The 16,044-nt window shown below is 27.3% G+C and overlaps 1 protein-coding gene and 1 pseudogene across 1 annotated transcript; both read right to left on the bottom strand.

Annotated features, from left to right (window-relative positions):
- Positions 1 to 3,947: 3,947 nt before the first annotated feature.
- On the bottom strand, positions 3,948 to 4,670 carry LOC117910363 (B3 domain-containing protein At3g25182-like). Its single transcript, XM_034824439.1, has one exon. The coding sequence runs from the start codon at positions 4,668 to 4,670 to the stop codon at positions 3,948 to 3,950; it is 723 nt and encodes a 240-aa protein (XP_034680330.1).
- A 5,892-nt stretch (positions 4,671 to 10,562) lies between these two features.
- Positions 10,563 to 15,752, bottom strand: LOC117910362 (annotated as a pseudogene).
- Positions 15,753 to 16,044: the final 292 nt, after the last annotated feature.

The following is a 16,044-nucleotide window of genomic DNA, read 5'->3' as shown; positions in this document are numbered from 1 at the left end:
AGAAAAACTTTCCCATTTTTTTCCACTCAAAGACTTTTCCGCACTCAAATTCTCTTACTCAAGAATTGTTTTGAATTTTATTTTTAAATTTCATCATCAAAATTTTGATATTTTGTTTTTGTAATTTTAGCAATGTTTTTTCTTTCTACTTTTTTTTTTTGTGAAATTTTATCCAAATGAATCTATATTTAAAATTATAATCATATTTATCAAATTTTTTACTAAATTTATCTTTAATTCTTTTGATATATTTATACTCATTTATTTTTAAAAAATGAAAAACTAATTTTTTTTTTTTTGTAAACTTGTTCTATTACCTTTCAAGTAAAAAATTAGATAAATTTGAAAGTCAATAAAAAAAATTAAAAACCACTTTCAATAATTTTTAGATAAAATTTTATATAAATATGTTTTATTTGAAATTTAATTTCTAAAGTTTCATTAAAAAATTGTATTGACAATTTTCTTATTGTGAATCAAAATACTTTGCATTAGTCTATCTAGATAAGAAAAATTATTAATATAATATTAGAACTTTATATAGTTATTTTTTTCAATAAATTTACCTTTTAAAAAATTTTAAAATAAAAAAAAATTAAAAATTAAAAAGCTAAAAGGATATATATATATATATATATATATATATATATATATATATATATATATATATATATATATATATATATATATATATATAATAAGAGTGAAGTGATAGTCAATTTTTAAAATTTTTAAAAATATGGTTAATGTAGAAAATATAAAAAATAATTAAAAATAATAGAAAAGTATAAATGAAAGGGTAATATAAATTTAAAATAAAAATTAAAAATTAAACTAAAAGATAAATACAAAAAGATAAAAAATATTTGGATGAAAAATCCCAAAATTTTTATAATGGCTTATAATAAGAGCAAAAAGATTCAATATCTTTAAAAATGAAAAACAAAAAAAACAATATTGCTTTTTATTTGACATAAAATAGAAATATAGATTGGAAGAAAAAGGAAAAAAAAAATGTTTGAAATGAGTAATACTTAATAGGGAATAGAAAAGGGAAAAAAAACACAAAAAAATTGAAATTCACACTCACATGTGTATATGTAAGAGTTAAGGGTATTTTAGGGATTAATGAAAGACAATATCCTTCATCTTAATTTTCATACTTTGTTTGGATCTTGAACTTAAATATGCATGATATATGTATTAAATATTAATTTTTGGGCTCAACTGGGCCTAAAACACAATTCTCCCTAAAATCATTCTCTTTGTTGCTCAAAAAGAATGAATACAAAGAGAGGCAGGTGAGATGCCCTTTCTTCATATTATTAAAACCAAGGATATTCCAAAATATGAGAAGAAAGGGGTTAGTGAGGAATAGACCTTCTTTCTCCTTTCTTGCAATAGCATCAGCAGCAGTAGAAATCATCCAAGGTAGAACAAGCTCCACTTGTCTCCAATATGTCAATTCCTGATGAATAACACTTCTACAACTCAACTCCCCATTCATTAACCAATTAAGGCTTGTCTTCTTTGCGATTGAAGGTTACATCCTGCTGCAATGCACTCTGGATTGACTTCAAGCACAGAATGAAAAAGTTTGACGGACAATCTGAGTTTTCACAGGACTTCCCACCCTTCCCTGGCAGAAGAATCCTACCTTTTTTCTGATTTCTCTTCCACATTATCAATGGATGGAAGAACCTCTTTCTGCTCATTCTTTATAGTTTTGACATGCATTTTCAGTTCTCGGTGATTTACATTTACATGATTCCCATCCAGAGCTCTATTCTTCAGAGCAGTATTGTTCCCATTGCATTTGAATTAATTCTTTTCCCAAATTTTTAAACAAGAAAAATGGAGTTCCGAAATGTACAAGTTTTTCTCTAATTTCCATTATATCTTCAAAATTTACTGACGCTTACACATGTAAAATGTGACTCAGGCTTTAGGCATGGTAAATTAGGAGCAATAGAATTAGATCAGTCGGGCAAGAATAGCCAGAGAAATGTCAAAAACAATAAAGATAGCAATGAGAGCTTAATTGTGCTCACATGCTGGAGCAGAACACTCTGTCCACCACAGCTTCTTGCTAATTTTATTGGTTCATATTGGGCCTGATTTTGTTGTAGAGACCTGGATAGAAATTGTTGGTTTTATTCATTCTTAAGATTGGTCCTGACCTAGTAGCAAATTCCCAAAGGGGTCTCAAGCAAATCTAGCTCCACTATTCTAAGATGAATGAACTGAAGATAGCATTATTGCAGAAACTGACAGGCTGTGCATTTTTAGTTACAGCAAGGGTGAAAAATCTCAAGACTTCAAAAAAGAAGCTCAAACCATCTGGAGAGAGTTTCAGATAGAACAGCTCAAACTCCACACACTTTGTTGTGTCCTTCAAGTCCTTATAATCAAACTTAGCACTCTCCTTTTTCTGCACACTAATTGCAGTGCTACCAATTCCAGCATCACAGAAATTAGGCAATTCCAAGGGTACTGCACTGTGTATTAGAGCCCAATTCAAGCCTTCAAAGGGAGTGTTTCTTCATATCTACCCTTCAAATGTTTCTAACCAATCCTCTGGCTCCTTTACTAACAGCCCCCTGGTCAAATCTCTTGCATGAAAACTAACCATAGGGCCTTTTGGGAATTTGAGGCTATGTGATACCACACTGGCTAATGTATCTTCATTTCCTGAACCCTTCAAGGTTTTCTTACTATATAATAATTTTGCACAAAGGATGATCTTGAGGGGATTGATACTTTTTAGTACATGATCATTATTCAATCATATTGTGCTACCCGTAAAAAACCATAGTTTTTCAGTTTCCTCAAATTATTGATAGTATCAACTCCCTACTTCTAAGTGGAATTATTCCATATATTTAGACTACCTATAGGCTTTTTCATCTACTATCTAAACCTTATTTTTATAGTATCTTCACACCATTCCCAGCTCATAAATCTTAACCTCTATATAATATCTCCTTTAAATCCTCATTCCATTTCATATGATCCATTTCAGTCTCTCTCTTTATTATTGACAGTTCCCAAAATTGTAAACATAGAAGTAGAGAAAAAAAGGTCACTTTGAGGTATATCTTAGAAACCAACAAGAAGCTCAATGGTTATTGCCTCTTTTCTTTCTTGATTTGCAAAGTAAATAGTTTGTACTAGAAGCAAATTTGTCTTTGAAACCAAGTTTTTTATTTTTTGGACCTAGGTAGTTACATCTGTTCAGTTTTTTCATAAAAGATTCTCTTTGTAGTAGGATATTAAGTTTCCGTGGCCTTTTTTCAACACTTACAAGTAAGGAATTTCCAAATTTGTTCAATGTCATCAATTAAATCACTATATATCCTAATGATTTTGTCAGGGACCTTCCTCTTCTTTTGAGATCTTTGCACAGGTCTATGGATTACACTAGATGGTATGATATACATCTAAATGATTCTAATTTTATCAGTTCCAGATGTTGAGCCTGATTCTGTTGTAGCAGAGGACCTGAATAGATATTGTTGGTTTTATTGATCCTCAAGATTGGTCTTGCCCTAGTAGTCAAATTCCCATGTGGACAACTTTAGAATTCAGTCTATATAAACATATCTAGTATTTGCAATCAGTTAATACACGGTTAGTAGATCAACAATATATATAAACATACACTCTGTTTCTTGGACTGATACGATTGATAGATAAATGAATTAAAAAAAAAGGAAAATTATAAATCATATTATAATTAAAAAAATGAAAAATAGCAATATAGAAAGGGGGATAGAAGGGAATGACAATGTTTCTATTAACATTCAATCAAAATTAAAATTCTACATAATCAGCAAGAAAAAAAAAAAGAAAGGAAAATCAATTTAGTGACAATTATTATCCAGGGAGGTTAATCATCTTCTACTAAATAGTAAATACACCTACCCTGCCTGTCCCTGATATCCATATCAGCTATCCAGGATGCCCCTTAATGAACTATTCCTAGGATCATCTTGTAGTCTTCTCTTTACAAGAGCGAAACCCAACTTGGACTTGATTCGAAAAGACCATAGCTGCACCGTTTCATCTTTACTCATACTATTCCTCCGTACAACCGAATTCCAATTAGTCACCAACACATACATTGAGGTAAAATTTCCGGAAGCTTTCTTCATGTTCCACTTCCTCAGACTGATGGTTTCTCGATGAAGGGAGGGCTCAATCAACATCACTTCCATATCTGCACATTTTTTTCCGTTTCCTCCTGAGTTCAACCTCTCGCTCTCTTCAGGTGTGAGGAAACTTTGTTGTATCTGATTCAAGGGTATGGATAGACGGTTCTGACTGAGTCTCACATCACTCTTGAAGAGAGGCTTCTGGATTACAAAAGTGACATCAGAACCCCCTAGAGCCTTAATCCGATTCCTGAGGATGACAGGGAGCTCTGGCGTTGCATGGGGAGACGGACAAATTGCCTTATCCATCATCTTCTTCATCATCAGCTTCTTTTTCTCCTGAACACACACCCCCTCATCATCATCGTCGTCGTCGTCATCATCATGGCACCGTGGTGGCCGCTTCTTGATCTTGATCTTTTTTTGAAGACACTGATCATCTCCATCTTCCAATATCTTCATCGTTTCTTCAAGACGCTGATCGTGTTTCTTCTCATCTTCTACCACAGAATCCATTGAAGCGAATGCGCAAAGTATATAGCTTCAGGGGTTTCTTGGTCTTCTTGGGATGGCAAGATGATGAGCTAGAGAGAAGTCTTTCAATTTGGAAAGTTACAAGTGGGTTCTTGTTCTTGTTGGTATGGCAGGAGAGAGCTTATATATAGATGACGTCCCTGAGAAACAAGTCCTTTCAATTTGAAAAGTTACTGAATCCTAATCAAATCCTTATATTTTACTAAGATAATAATTTTTCACAATTTCAAGAATATTATTTTATAGGGATTTTACTATGGTTTTAAATTATTATTTAATATCTAATTAAATTATAATTTCATATCCTAATAAAACTAGGATAATAAAAGTATTTCATAATTTAATCAATCACCTAATAGAGTAAAAATAATAAAATAAGCCCACTTAATTAAGGAAATATAGTCCTAATTTAATTAAGATTAACATTATCCATAGAACTAGTGACAAGACCTAAATATTAATGGAGTATGATCCTTAGATATTACTATATTACTTTGAGAAAATTATCATTTGCTAAAGTAGCGGACTAGTTAAACTTGATAAAAATAATAAAAATAATATAAAAAAATAAAAAAGGAGTTTTATAAAGGAAACACAACTAAAGATATTTTCTTAATCTATGAGGCTATGTTTGGTTGGTGATGGGTTGAGATAAGTTATCTCATCACTTATCTTATCCTATATTTAACCAAATTCATGATTAAAATATTTAAACTTTTCAAATAATTTTTTTAATATTATGTTATTTAATATATGAAAATAATTTATATATATTATATTAATATTATTTTATAAATATTTTTTTAGTTTTTCTTTTTTAATCATAAATTTAATTTATAATAAAAAAAATTATTTTTGTAGAATGAGTATATTATTATTATAAAAAAATAAATAAAAAATAAATAAATAAATAAAATTTTGATATATGATATATGTATATCTCATACCATAACATGGGATTAACATATCCCATGTGAAAGGGGTAAAAAAAAATGGATAATATATCACACCACTTATCATATCACATGTTTAGTTGAATATAGGATAAGATAAGTGATCTGATAACTTATCATATCCTATAACAAACCAAATATGGGATATGATATAATATCCGCTCTCTTATCCAATCTCATGTTATATCTGAACAACTAAATTTGACCTTAAATTATTTTAAAGGATATAAGTCAATCGTAATTTGTTTTGTGGTTCAACTAGTACAATTAGCATATAGGATTTTGAAAATTGCTAGCTACTATTTACTCTTACCGGTAATATTAGAGTTATGTAGGATATCTTATGATATCTTATATCTTACACTTCCTTTTGGTGTCTAATGACTCATAATAGGCAATGATGAAAATATTAGTTTTTAAGGATGTATTGGTAATTTAATTTTATGGATATATTGGGACATATTGCAAAATATCATTAGATATTCTGACATAAAATATTTGTAAAAAGGAAATTGAACGAGACTCATGAAAATTTTGAGAAAAATTCTAAAAAATGATATAAGAAATAATAATAGACATTTTGAGATTGTTTTCTTAAAGAAATTGATATATGTATGATATAATTGGGGATATCCAATAATAATATTTAGAATTTAAAATTAGATTTTATATAAATTTACCTAATTTCAATATATTCAATAATATAAAAATGATGATACATGTATAAGTATTTTTTATTTTAAAATATTGATAATTTTATTTATAAATTTAAACTTATTTTATATTTAATTATTATACGAAATACATGATTAAAATTAATATTATATATATAGGATATTTGAATCATAATGTTTGTTTATCATTAAAAATAAAAATACTTTGAAGACAATAAATTCTATACAAATTTTCAATTGATATTGATATATATGTTTTTTTTTCTCCCATCTATATTTGTGCTCAATCAAACAAAATTATGACTAGTTATGAACAAATATGAATTTATATAGAAAAGGAAACCAAGATTGTATTGGTTTAAATTTGATAATTTTAGTCATATTATTGAGTTGTTAACAATGAACGTATCAAATTTTTTTAAAACAAAAATTTTTTTTTCTTTTAAAAATTATAAGGTGCAAAGTTTCATTTAAAATTATTGAATTTCCATTTTAAACCTTCTTGTAAAATCTATATTGATAGTAGCATAGATTTCATTTCTTATGATATTTAGTAATTAAAATATTATTAATTTCATGTAAAATTTGTGAAAACGGTTCTTCATTGATATTTCATTGTTGACATTATTATTATGTTCATCATTTATGTAATGTTTTTGCGAATTCCTACTCAACGTTAGTAAATGATCTTCATGTTTTGTTGTTTTTATGTTGTGGGAATGGATGGCATGGAAAAATGAAGAATAGATTTTATAAATGAATTCATATATTATTTCTAACACAATATCCAAAATATAAAGAATTGGTAAAAAGTGTAATAAAAAAAACTATTTTCACCAATTATCCAAGCTATTCCATTGAACTGACAAATTGGAATAAAAGGGGTAATGCCATATTATTGAGTTGAAAACCCTAAAATTCATGATAGACATGTATTGAGGATGTTTATATTGAAAAATCTTTATCTTAAGTTAAACATGTATATTTTTTTTTTTTACAATTGAAAAAAGTAATTATCAATAAAAAAATAAAATAAAAATTCATCATACAAAGAAATTTCATGTTGTTTCTTTGTACATTAACTCAAGTCTCATTTCCTTAAATATTGATGATATGTTTTTGTATATTTATTCAATGGTTCATATTATGTTAAATATATACATATATGCTAAACACACTAATATTTTCTGATGCCATGTGTCATTTCTAATATATGGATAAAAATTGATGATGTTTGGTTCAAGATGAGCAAAATTATATTTCTAAACGCACTCCACAAATTCCTTCTAATCATGCCTAATATCACCAAGTAACATACGGTTAACTCTCTACTTTACTAAATTAATTAACTCTCTACTTTATTAATATTAGAAACATTATTTTGTTCTTAATAATATTGGCTAAAGTATAAAAGATTTTTGAAGATTCTGTATTACATGTAGTAATCCATGCATAAGAAGCACAAAGCCCCATGAATTTCATGTTATCCATGCCTGGATTTGTTCGCACATCAATTTTGTTTGGTATAGAAAGTAAAAAGGCATTATGGTTATGTTGGGTGGTAAAAAAATTATGAAAAAAATACAAGGAAAGAAAATAGTAAGGAAAGGTAGAATGAAAGAAAAAATAAGAAATATATATATATATATATAATTAATAAATTAGTTTTTATATTACTTTTAACTTCATTTCACTTTTTTATCCCCTTTATGTAAAAATTAAATAATTTTAAAAATATATAAATTTATAACTAATTTTAATTATATTTTATTTTCTTTCATATTTTTTTATTTTAAAAAAACATTATTTAGGGATTCATTCATGTGGTATTGCAATATTTATTTTACTATATTTTAAAAGCAAAATAAATAATTTTTAAATTATATTTTTAATTCTTATGAATATTAAATATTACTAAAAAAAATAAAAAATGGGTTTGAAATTTATATAACAAGAAGTAAAAATATTTGAAAAACCTTTTCAATAATTTAAAAATTGAAGGAAAAAGATTGAAAAAGGTTTTTTTTTATTTTTTTTTATTTTATGCAATTGTCTTCTTAACCTTTTTGTATTTTTAATCTCTTTGTCTTTATTTACTTCAAGACTAATTGTATTGTGTGAAACCAATGTTTGGTTAATCTTGATTTTGATGATAACAAAATAAAGTTTAGAACTAATGATTATATTTCAAGTGTGATTAGGCAAGACGACTTCCAAAGTGGTAATCACAAAGACAAATCAAGTTAAAGGGAAATCATGAAGAAGAAGAAGACCTCAAAGAGAAATGTTTTTTCAAGACCCAAGCTTTATAAGATTTCTTTGTAAGGTTGTTAGTGCACTAGGATTTTCATGCATTACATTCTTTACTTATGTACTAAAATCATTCAAAATTTATTTTGTTTTAAATATTTTTAAAATTGGATGATTTCATGTTTTCAACTAAAACCTTGTGTCAAATATTTTTCAAACTTATTTACAAGGTTTTAAGTTGAAAAAGTCGGTTGTCAGGGCCAAAACATTGAACCGGTCGAGGCATTGGGCCAACTAGCTCAACCAACCAGGGTACCGGTCGACCGGTTCCCATTGCCCGATCAAGGAGTGCTAAAAACACTCTCTTTCTTCCAATAGTCTTCGCTTCTCGGTTAAGGTATCCTCTTTCCCGGTCGACCTCCGGTTGAGGTCCGATTGAAGCAACGGTAACCTGTTAAAGCATTAAATGTTCCAACGGCTAATGAACTAGTCGACCCCCAACTTGATCGATCGAACCCCCAATGGCTAGTTTGGTCATTTTCTTCTATAAAAAGGCTCCAAATCTTCATTGTTTAAGATCTCAACCTTCCCAAACCTTTCTTGAATATATCTAAGCCTTGGAAAAGTGTTTTGAGTGCACCATTGTTTTAAAACTTGCATATCATTAGTGCACATTTCAATCCTAGTTTTCTTGTATCATTTGAGCTTAAAGTTTTTGTATTAAGATTTTGAGATCATTTATTTATAAATCTTTGAGAGGAAGTTTTTCAAATGTAGGCTATCACTTGAGGGGTTGTTTAAGAGTGGGGTATCTCTTGAGAAGTGTAAAGGGTGCTTGGAACCAAAAGTCCAAGAGGGTGAATTGGAACCATAATCCAATTGTATTGCTCGAAGGCTTGGTTAGGAAGCCTTGAATTAGTGGAACCTCAAGCTTGGGATTGAAACTAGAGAAGAGTGGATGTAGGCTAAGTTGCATCGAACCACTATAAAAATCTTGTGTTTGCATTTTTTTTCCCTACTCCTTTACTTTATATGCAATTGTCTTTATATTGCTTTATTATATATTTGCATATATTTGTCTCTTGTATTCACATAGTTTAAATTAGCAAAAAGAGACCATCACCCTATTCACCCCTATCTAGGATGATTATCATAGGTTGTATTAGCCTAATTTTTCTAACATATTGTATTATTTTATTATTGTTAAAAATAATTTTTAGTAAATTTCGATTAAAGAATTTATTAGTATTACTGTATTTTATGATATATAAATATTATTATTATTATTATTATTATTATTATTATTAGTATTAGTATTAGTATTATTAGTATTATTATTATTATATAAACAAACATGCTTATATATATTAATAATAAAAAATTATTAATGCTAATAATAAAATAATATTTAATGATATTTTTAAAAGAAAAAGAAAAAAAAATGGATGTAGGAAGAGCGGATGTGTATGTGTTTAAGAATGCTATTTATTTTTAATTTTTATTGCAAAAATGTTCATAAAAGTTAGAGAACAAATCATGATAACATGAAACATTAAATACTTTTGAATTTTGAAAATGTTAAAACGTATTTGGGGACTTTTATTATATTTCTTAATTTTTAAAAACAAAAAATAAAAACATATTTGATATTATATTAAAACAAAAGGTGTTATACTCTACACTCCATCCATCATCGATTTATAAAATGAAAATCTATTCAAATCTTTATAAAAGTATATTATATAATAAATAAGTGAATAATAAAAATTAAAACTACAAATTACAGAGCAATGCAATAAAATCAAATGAAATTCCAAAAGACACGTACATATTATAATATTAAAAAATATTCTAATTTAACATACCTATATACGACAAAATAACATAACCTAACCATAAACCATTATCTTTCTCCTGTACTTCACTTACAGGGCCAACATCCTCACTTAATTCTTCCATGATCTTCCCTTCTTTGTTAAATCTTACCGGTTTAACTTTTAGTTCTGGCCTTTCACAATTATTTGTGCCACCCAAAATTCTCCATGAATGTTTCTTTGAATATTATCCGGACATCCAACAAGTTGTGTAAAAGTGTCACTCAATTGAGATTTTTGACCTTGAAGCCAATATCTTGTGACTTTGGCGATAGTGGTTTCAGTAACTAAAACAAAATCATTGTCTTTGCTTAATGCGACCCCATTTGAAAAGGATAAGCCTCTTAGCAACACTGTCACTTCTTTGTCCTTGGATCATATTTTAGTAACCTTCTAGTCTTATCCCCAATTTGCATTGATATTGCATAAGCCCTAAAAAATTCCATTGTTAATCAATGGGAATGAGAATCATAACTATATGAACAAACATAAAAAAAAAAAAAAAAAAAAAATCTATATAATGAGGAAATTGATGATACATACTATCTTTGGAATATGGTGCTAGTATCGGTAAAATAGACAACTCTTGTATTTTGATCAATGTCCAAAGCATTAGTGAATCGAAATGGGACTCCTTCTGCACTAATGGCTACTTATTTTGCAACTCCACCATTGTGCCCAACCACCAATAGCCCAAAATAAACATCTACAATGTAAAGATCACATGTTGCTTCATTGAATTTAAGACCCAATGGCCTTCCACATGCTCCATTGTATGGTTGAGTGATCCATCACAAAATTTAGGAATCCTAATCAAGTACAAAAACAAATACTTCAATTATTTCAAATACACTTACAATTACAAAAAAAGGTTGAATTGAACACTAAAAGAATACTTTATGTCATGCAATTAATATGAATATACAACATAATTAAAAAATTAATTATACATTATTAAATTTTAAAATCTATTTAAGAAATATATGTAATTATAAGTGAATATATACTAAACATAATGAATAAAAAATTTACTAGTAGTTTTTACCTGAATGGGAAAGTGATTGTAAACTCCTTCCATCCATGTTTTGAACCTTGCCAATTTAAAATTCTACTATCTGAGATATTAAGGACCATCTCCATTACAATCGAAGGCAATACTTTCAGGGCCAAATACCCTTGAAGGAAGTTAAAGTGTGTTGTATTTTAGGGCTTGATGTGAATTAACACATTCAAAAAGAGAAATCGAAATAAAAGAGAAAATAAAGAATTGTGAAAATTTCATGGTGTCGAAGAAGATGATGGACAATTCTTTCTTTGGTACTATAAGTAAATATTGAATCTATATATAAGAAGAAAATCATAGGTTATCCTAATTAAAGTCAAAATATAATTATTATAACATAAGAATTAGGACTCTAATTAATATCTTAAAGGAGTTCTTTTCTGAGTAGGATTTGTTTTTAGGAAGTGAAAAGAAAGCTTCTGGATTATTTTGTTTTAATATGTTTTTAGAAACTACAATAGCCTTTTGAGAGTGGGGACTAATAAAAAAATTGAAAAAAAATAAATAAATTATTTGAGATAAATTTATAAAATAAAGAATTTGGAGACTCACTCGTTTATTCATATTTCTTCTACTATTAAGTTATTCTATGATAAGAGTATTTATGAAATTAATGTGTCTTTGTATTTACTTTATACCATAATTTTTTATTTATCTTTTATTTCTAAAAAACAGAAATTAACTATATTTATTATTTATAGATCTTGAAAAGATAAGTAAATACTTTTGACTTCTTAAAAAATTATAGAAATAGTAACAATGGTCAAATGAATTATAATCCATTTGGTAGTAATTTTTTAAAACACTTCTAACATAAATACTGTTTTTGAAGAAAAATTTAAAACTACGTTTGGTTTCCGAAAAATATTAAAGAAAAAAAATGATTTTATAATGTTTGGTTTTAATATGGAAAATACGGAAAAAAAATCAAATATAAATTAATTAAAAATTTACATATTTTTAAATTATTTAATCTTTATATATAAGAGGAAAAATAAGTGAAAATGAATTTGAAGTAGCATATAAAATAATTTATTGATTTTAAATATATATATATATATATATATATATATTCTTTTCTTCCACTTTTCTTGTTTATTTTCTTAACCAAAGATAGCCTAAGGCTATGTTTGGTTCTTGGAAAGTGTCAAAGAAAGAAAAATAATTTTCTCATGTTTGATTTTAATATGTTAAATAGAAAATAAAATAAAATATAATTCTAATTAGTTATAAATTTATACATTATTAAATTATTAAATCTTTATATAAAAGAGAAAAAATAAGTGAAATAAATTTGAAATAACAAATAAAATAATTTATTTATTTTAAATCTATTTTTTATTTTCTTTATTTATTTATTTATTTTTATTTATTTCTTCTTTCCATTTTCTTTCCCTCACAAACATAGTTTAAGTGTTCGAAAAAATCTTTAAAACACTTTTAAAAAATCGACATATCACTTGCAGTATTTCCTTAAAAAGCAAGATTCTTTCAAAAGGCAAAGAATATCTTAATGAATGCCATTTAATTGTGAAGGCAAGGCCTTATAGTTAAGACAGAATAACTGTTACACCGTAATGAATGCCCTGTAATTGTAAAGGCCCTATAGTTAAGACAAGACAGAATATTTGTTCCTATTGGTTCAGAATCCATAAAATGTCTAACCTTATGGTACTGACTTTGACATTGTGAACCTTCTTTGCAGGGACGTGCAGCGATTGGAGGACGGCCACCTAATAGTTCTACAGTATCAACTCCGTGGGATACAATGAGGATGATGATGATGAGAGCAGATATTTACATGTGGTTTGTTACAAGTTAGGACTAACCAAATAAAAAATTTTAAAAAGAAAAAAAATATTTATAGAAAAAAATTTAAAAATATATATATATGGGGATTCATTCATGGGGTATTGCAATATTTAAAAGAAAAATAAATGATCTTTAAATTATATTTAAAATTCTTATAAATATCAACCATGTTTGGTATAATTAATGTTAATAACAAAATCATATTTAATAATATTTTTAAAAGAAAAAGAAAAAGAGATAAATGTAGGAAGAGATGACGTGTATGTGTTTAAGAATGCGCTTTATTTTTATTTTTTATTATCAAAATGTTCATAAAAGTTAGAGAACAAAATTATGACAACATGAGACATTAAATACTTTTGAATTTTGTAAATGTTAAAACGTATTTGGGGGCTTTGATTATACTTCGTAAATTTTAAAAGCAAAAAATAAAAGCATATTTGATATTATATTAAAACAAAAGGTGTTATAGTCTACACGTTAATCGCTTAATCCATTTGTCACCGATTTATAAAATGAAAATCTATTCAAATCTTTATATAAGTGTATTATATAATGTATAAGTGAATAATAAAAATTAAAACTACGAATTACATAGTAATGCAATAAAATCAAATTAAATTCCAAAGACACATATTATAATATTAAAAAATATTCTAATTTAATACACCTATATATGGAAAAATCACAGAACCTAACCATAAACTATTATCTTTCTCTTGGACTTCACTCACAGGGCCAACATCCTCACTTAATTCTTCCATGATCTTTCCTTCTTCGTTAAGTCTTACCGGTCTAACTTTTAGTTCTGGTCTTCCACAATTATTTTGTGCAACCCAAAATTCCCCATGAATGTTTCTTTGAATATTATCTGGACATCCAACAAGTTGTGTAAAAGTGTCACTCAATTGAGATTTTTGACCTTGGAGCCAATATCTTGTGACTTTGGTAGTAGTGGTTTCAGTAACTAAAACAAAATCTTTGTCTTTGCTTAATGCAACCCCATTTGAAAAGGATAAGCCTCTTAGCAACACCGTCACTTCTTTGGTCCTTGGATCATATTTTAGTAACCTTCCGGTCTTATCCCCAGTTTGCATTGCTATTGCATAAGCCCTAAAAAATTCCATTGTTAATTAATGGGAATGAGAATCATAACTATATGAACAAACTTAAAAATAAAAATAAAAAATCTATATAGTAAGGAGTAAATTTATGATACATACCATCTTTGAAATATGGTGCTAGTATCGGTAAAATAGACAATTCCAGTGTTTTGATCAATATCCAAAGCATTAGTGAATCGAAATGGGACTCCTTCTGCACTAATGGCTATTTGTTTAGCAACTCCACCATTGTGTCCAACCACCAATAACCCAAAATAAGCATCTGCAATGTAAAGATCACATGTTGCTTCATTGAATTTAAGACCCAATGGTCTTCCACATACTTGTTCCATTGCAGGGTTGATTGATCCATTACAAAATTTAGGAATCCTAATCAAGTACAAAAACAAATACTTCAATTATTTCAAATACTTTCATACATTTTTATCCAACATAAAACCTATACTTACAATTACAAAGAAGGTTGAATTGAACATTAAAAGAATACTTTATGTTATGCAATTAATATGAATATACAACATAATTAAAAAATTAATTATACATTATTATATTTTAAAATCTATTTAAGAAATATATGTAATTATAAGTGAATATATACTAAACATAATGAATAAAAAATTTACTAGTAGTTTTTACCTGAACGGGGAAGTGATTGCAAACTCCTTCCATCCATGTTTCGAACCTTGCCATTTTAAAATTCTACCATCCGAGATGCCAGTATAAGGACCATCTCCATTACAATCGAAGGCAATGCTTTCAGGGCCAGATACCCCTGAAGGAAGTTTAAGTGTGTTGTATTTTAAGGCTTGATGTGAATTAACACATTCAAAAAGAGAAATCGAAATAAAAGAGAAAATAAAGAATTGTGAGAGCTTCATGGTGTTGAAGAAGATGATGGACAATTCTTTCTTTGGTACTATAAGTAAAGGTTATGCTACCCATAAATCTATATATAAGAAGAGAATCATAGGTTGTCCTAATTAAAATCAAAATATAATTGTTATAACGTAAGAATTAGGATTCTAATTAATATTTGAAATGAGTTCTTTTTCTAGTAGGATTTACATTTAGGAAGTGATAGAAAGACTTCTAGATTATTTTGTTCTAATATGTTTTTAGAAACTACAATAGCCTTTTGAGAGTGGGGACTAATAAAAAAAATGGAAAAAAAAAAAGAGATTATTTGAGATAAATTTATAATCATCTGTTACACCATAATGGATTCTTCCAGCCTGAGGGCAATGCCACCATCTCAAGGAAGTTCCCTGGGAAGGTAACCATTCTTGATACATTTGGAATGGGCATCAATGTCATCGACCCATTTTGGATAGGGCTACCACATGCGGTGGTGGGGACAGGTTGGGTTTGGATAATTATTTCTAATTTTTGGTTTAGAGTTTATCCAAATTGTTTTTGTTTTTGTTTTGTAAAACATTACAAATTCAAATTTATATAATATAAATTTAATTTAATTCAAGGCTAGTTTTATAATTATAAATAAATTAAAAAATAAATATTTGTTTTAGTAAAATGTGAATAATAATATTATAATTAAATCATAAATTATATTTTAATTAAAAAAATACTAATATATTAGAAACATAAA

Source organism: Vitis riparia, unplaced genomic scaffold, assembly GCF_004353265.1.
Source record: "Vitis riparia cultivar Riparia Gloire de Montpellier isolate 1030 unplaced genomic scaffold, EGFV_Vit.rip_1.0 scaffold725_pilon_pilon, whole genome shotgun sequence".
NCBI classification, from domain to species: domain Eukaryota; kingdom Viridiplantae; phylum Streptophyta; class Magnoliopsida; order Vitales; family Vitaceae; genus Vitis; species Vitis riparia.
Note: the sequence above shows the minus strand (reverse complement) of the source record. Positions and strands in the feature narration are given on the sequence as shown.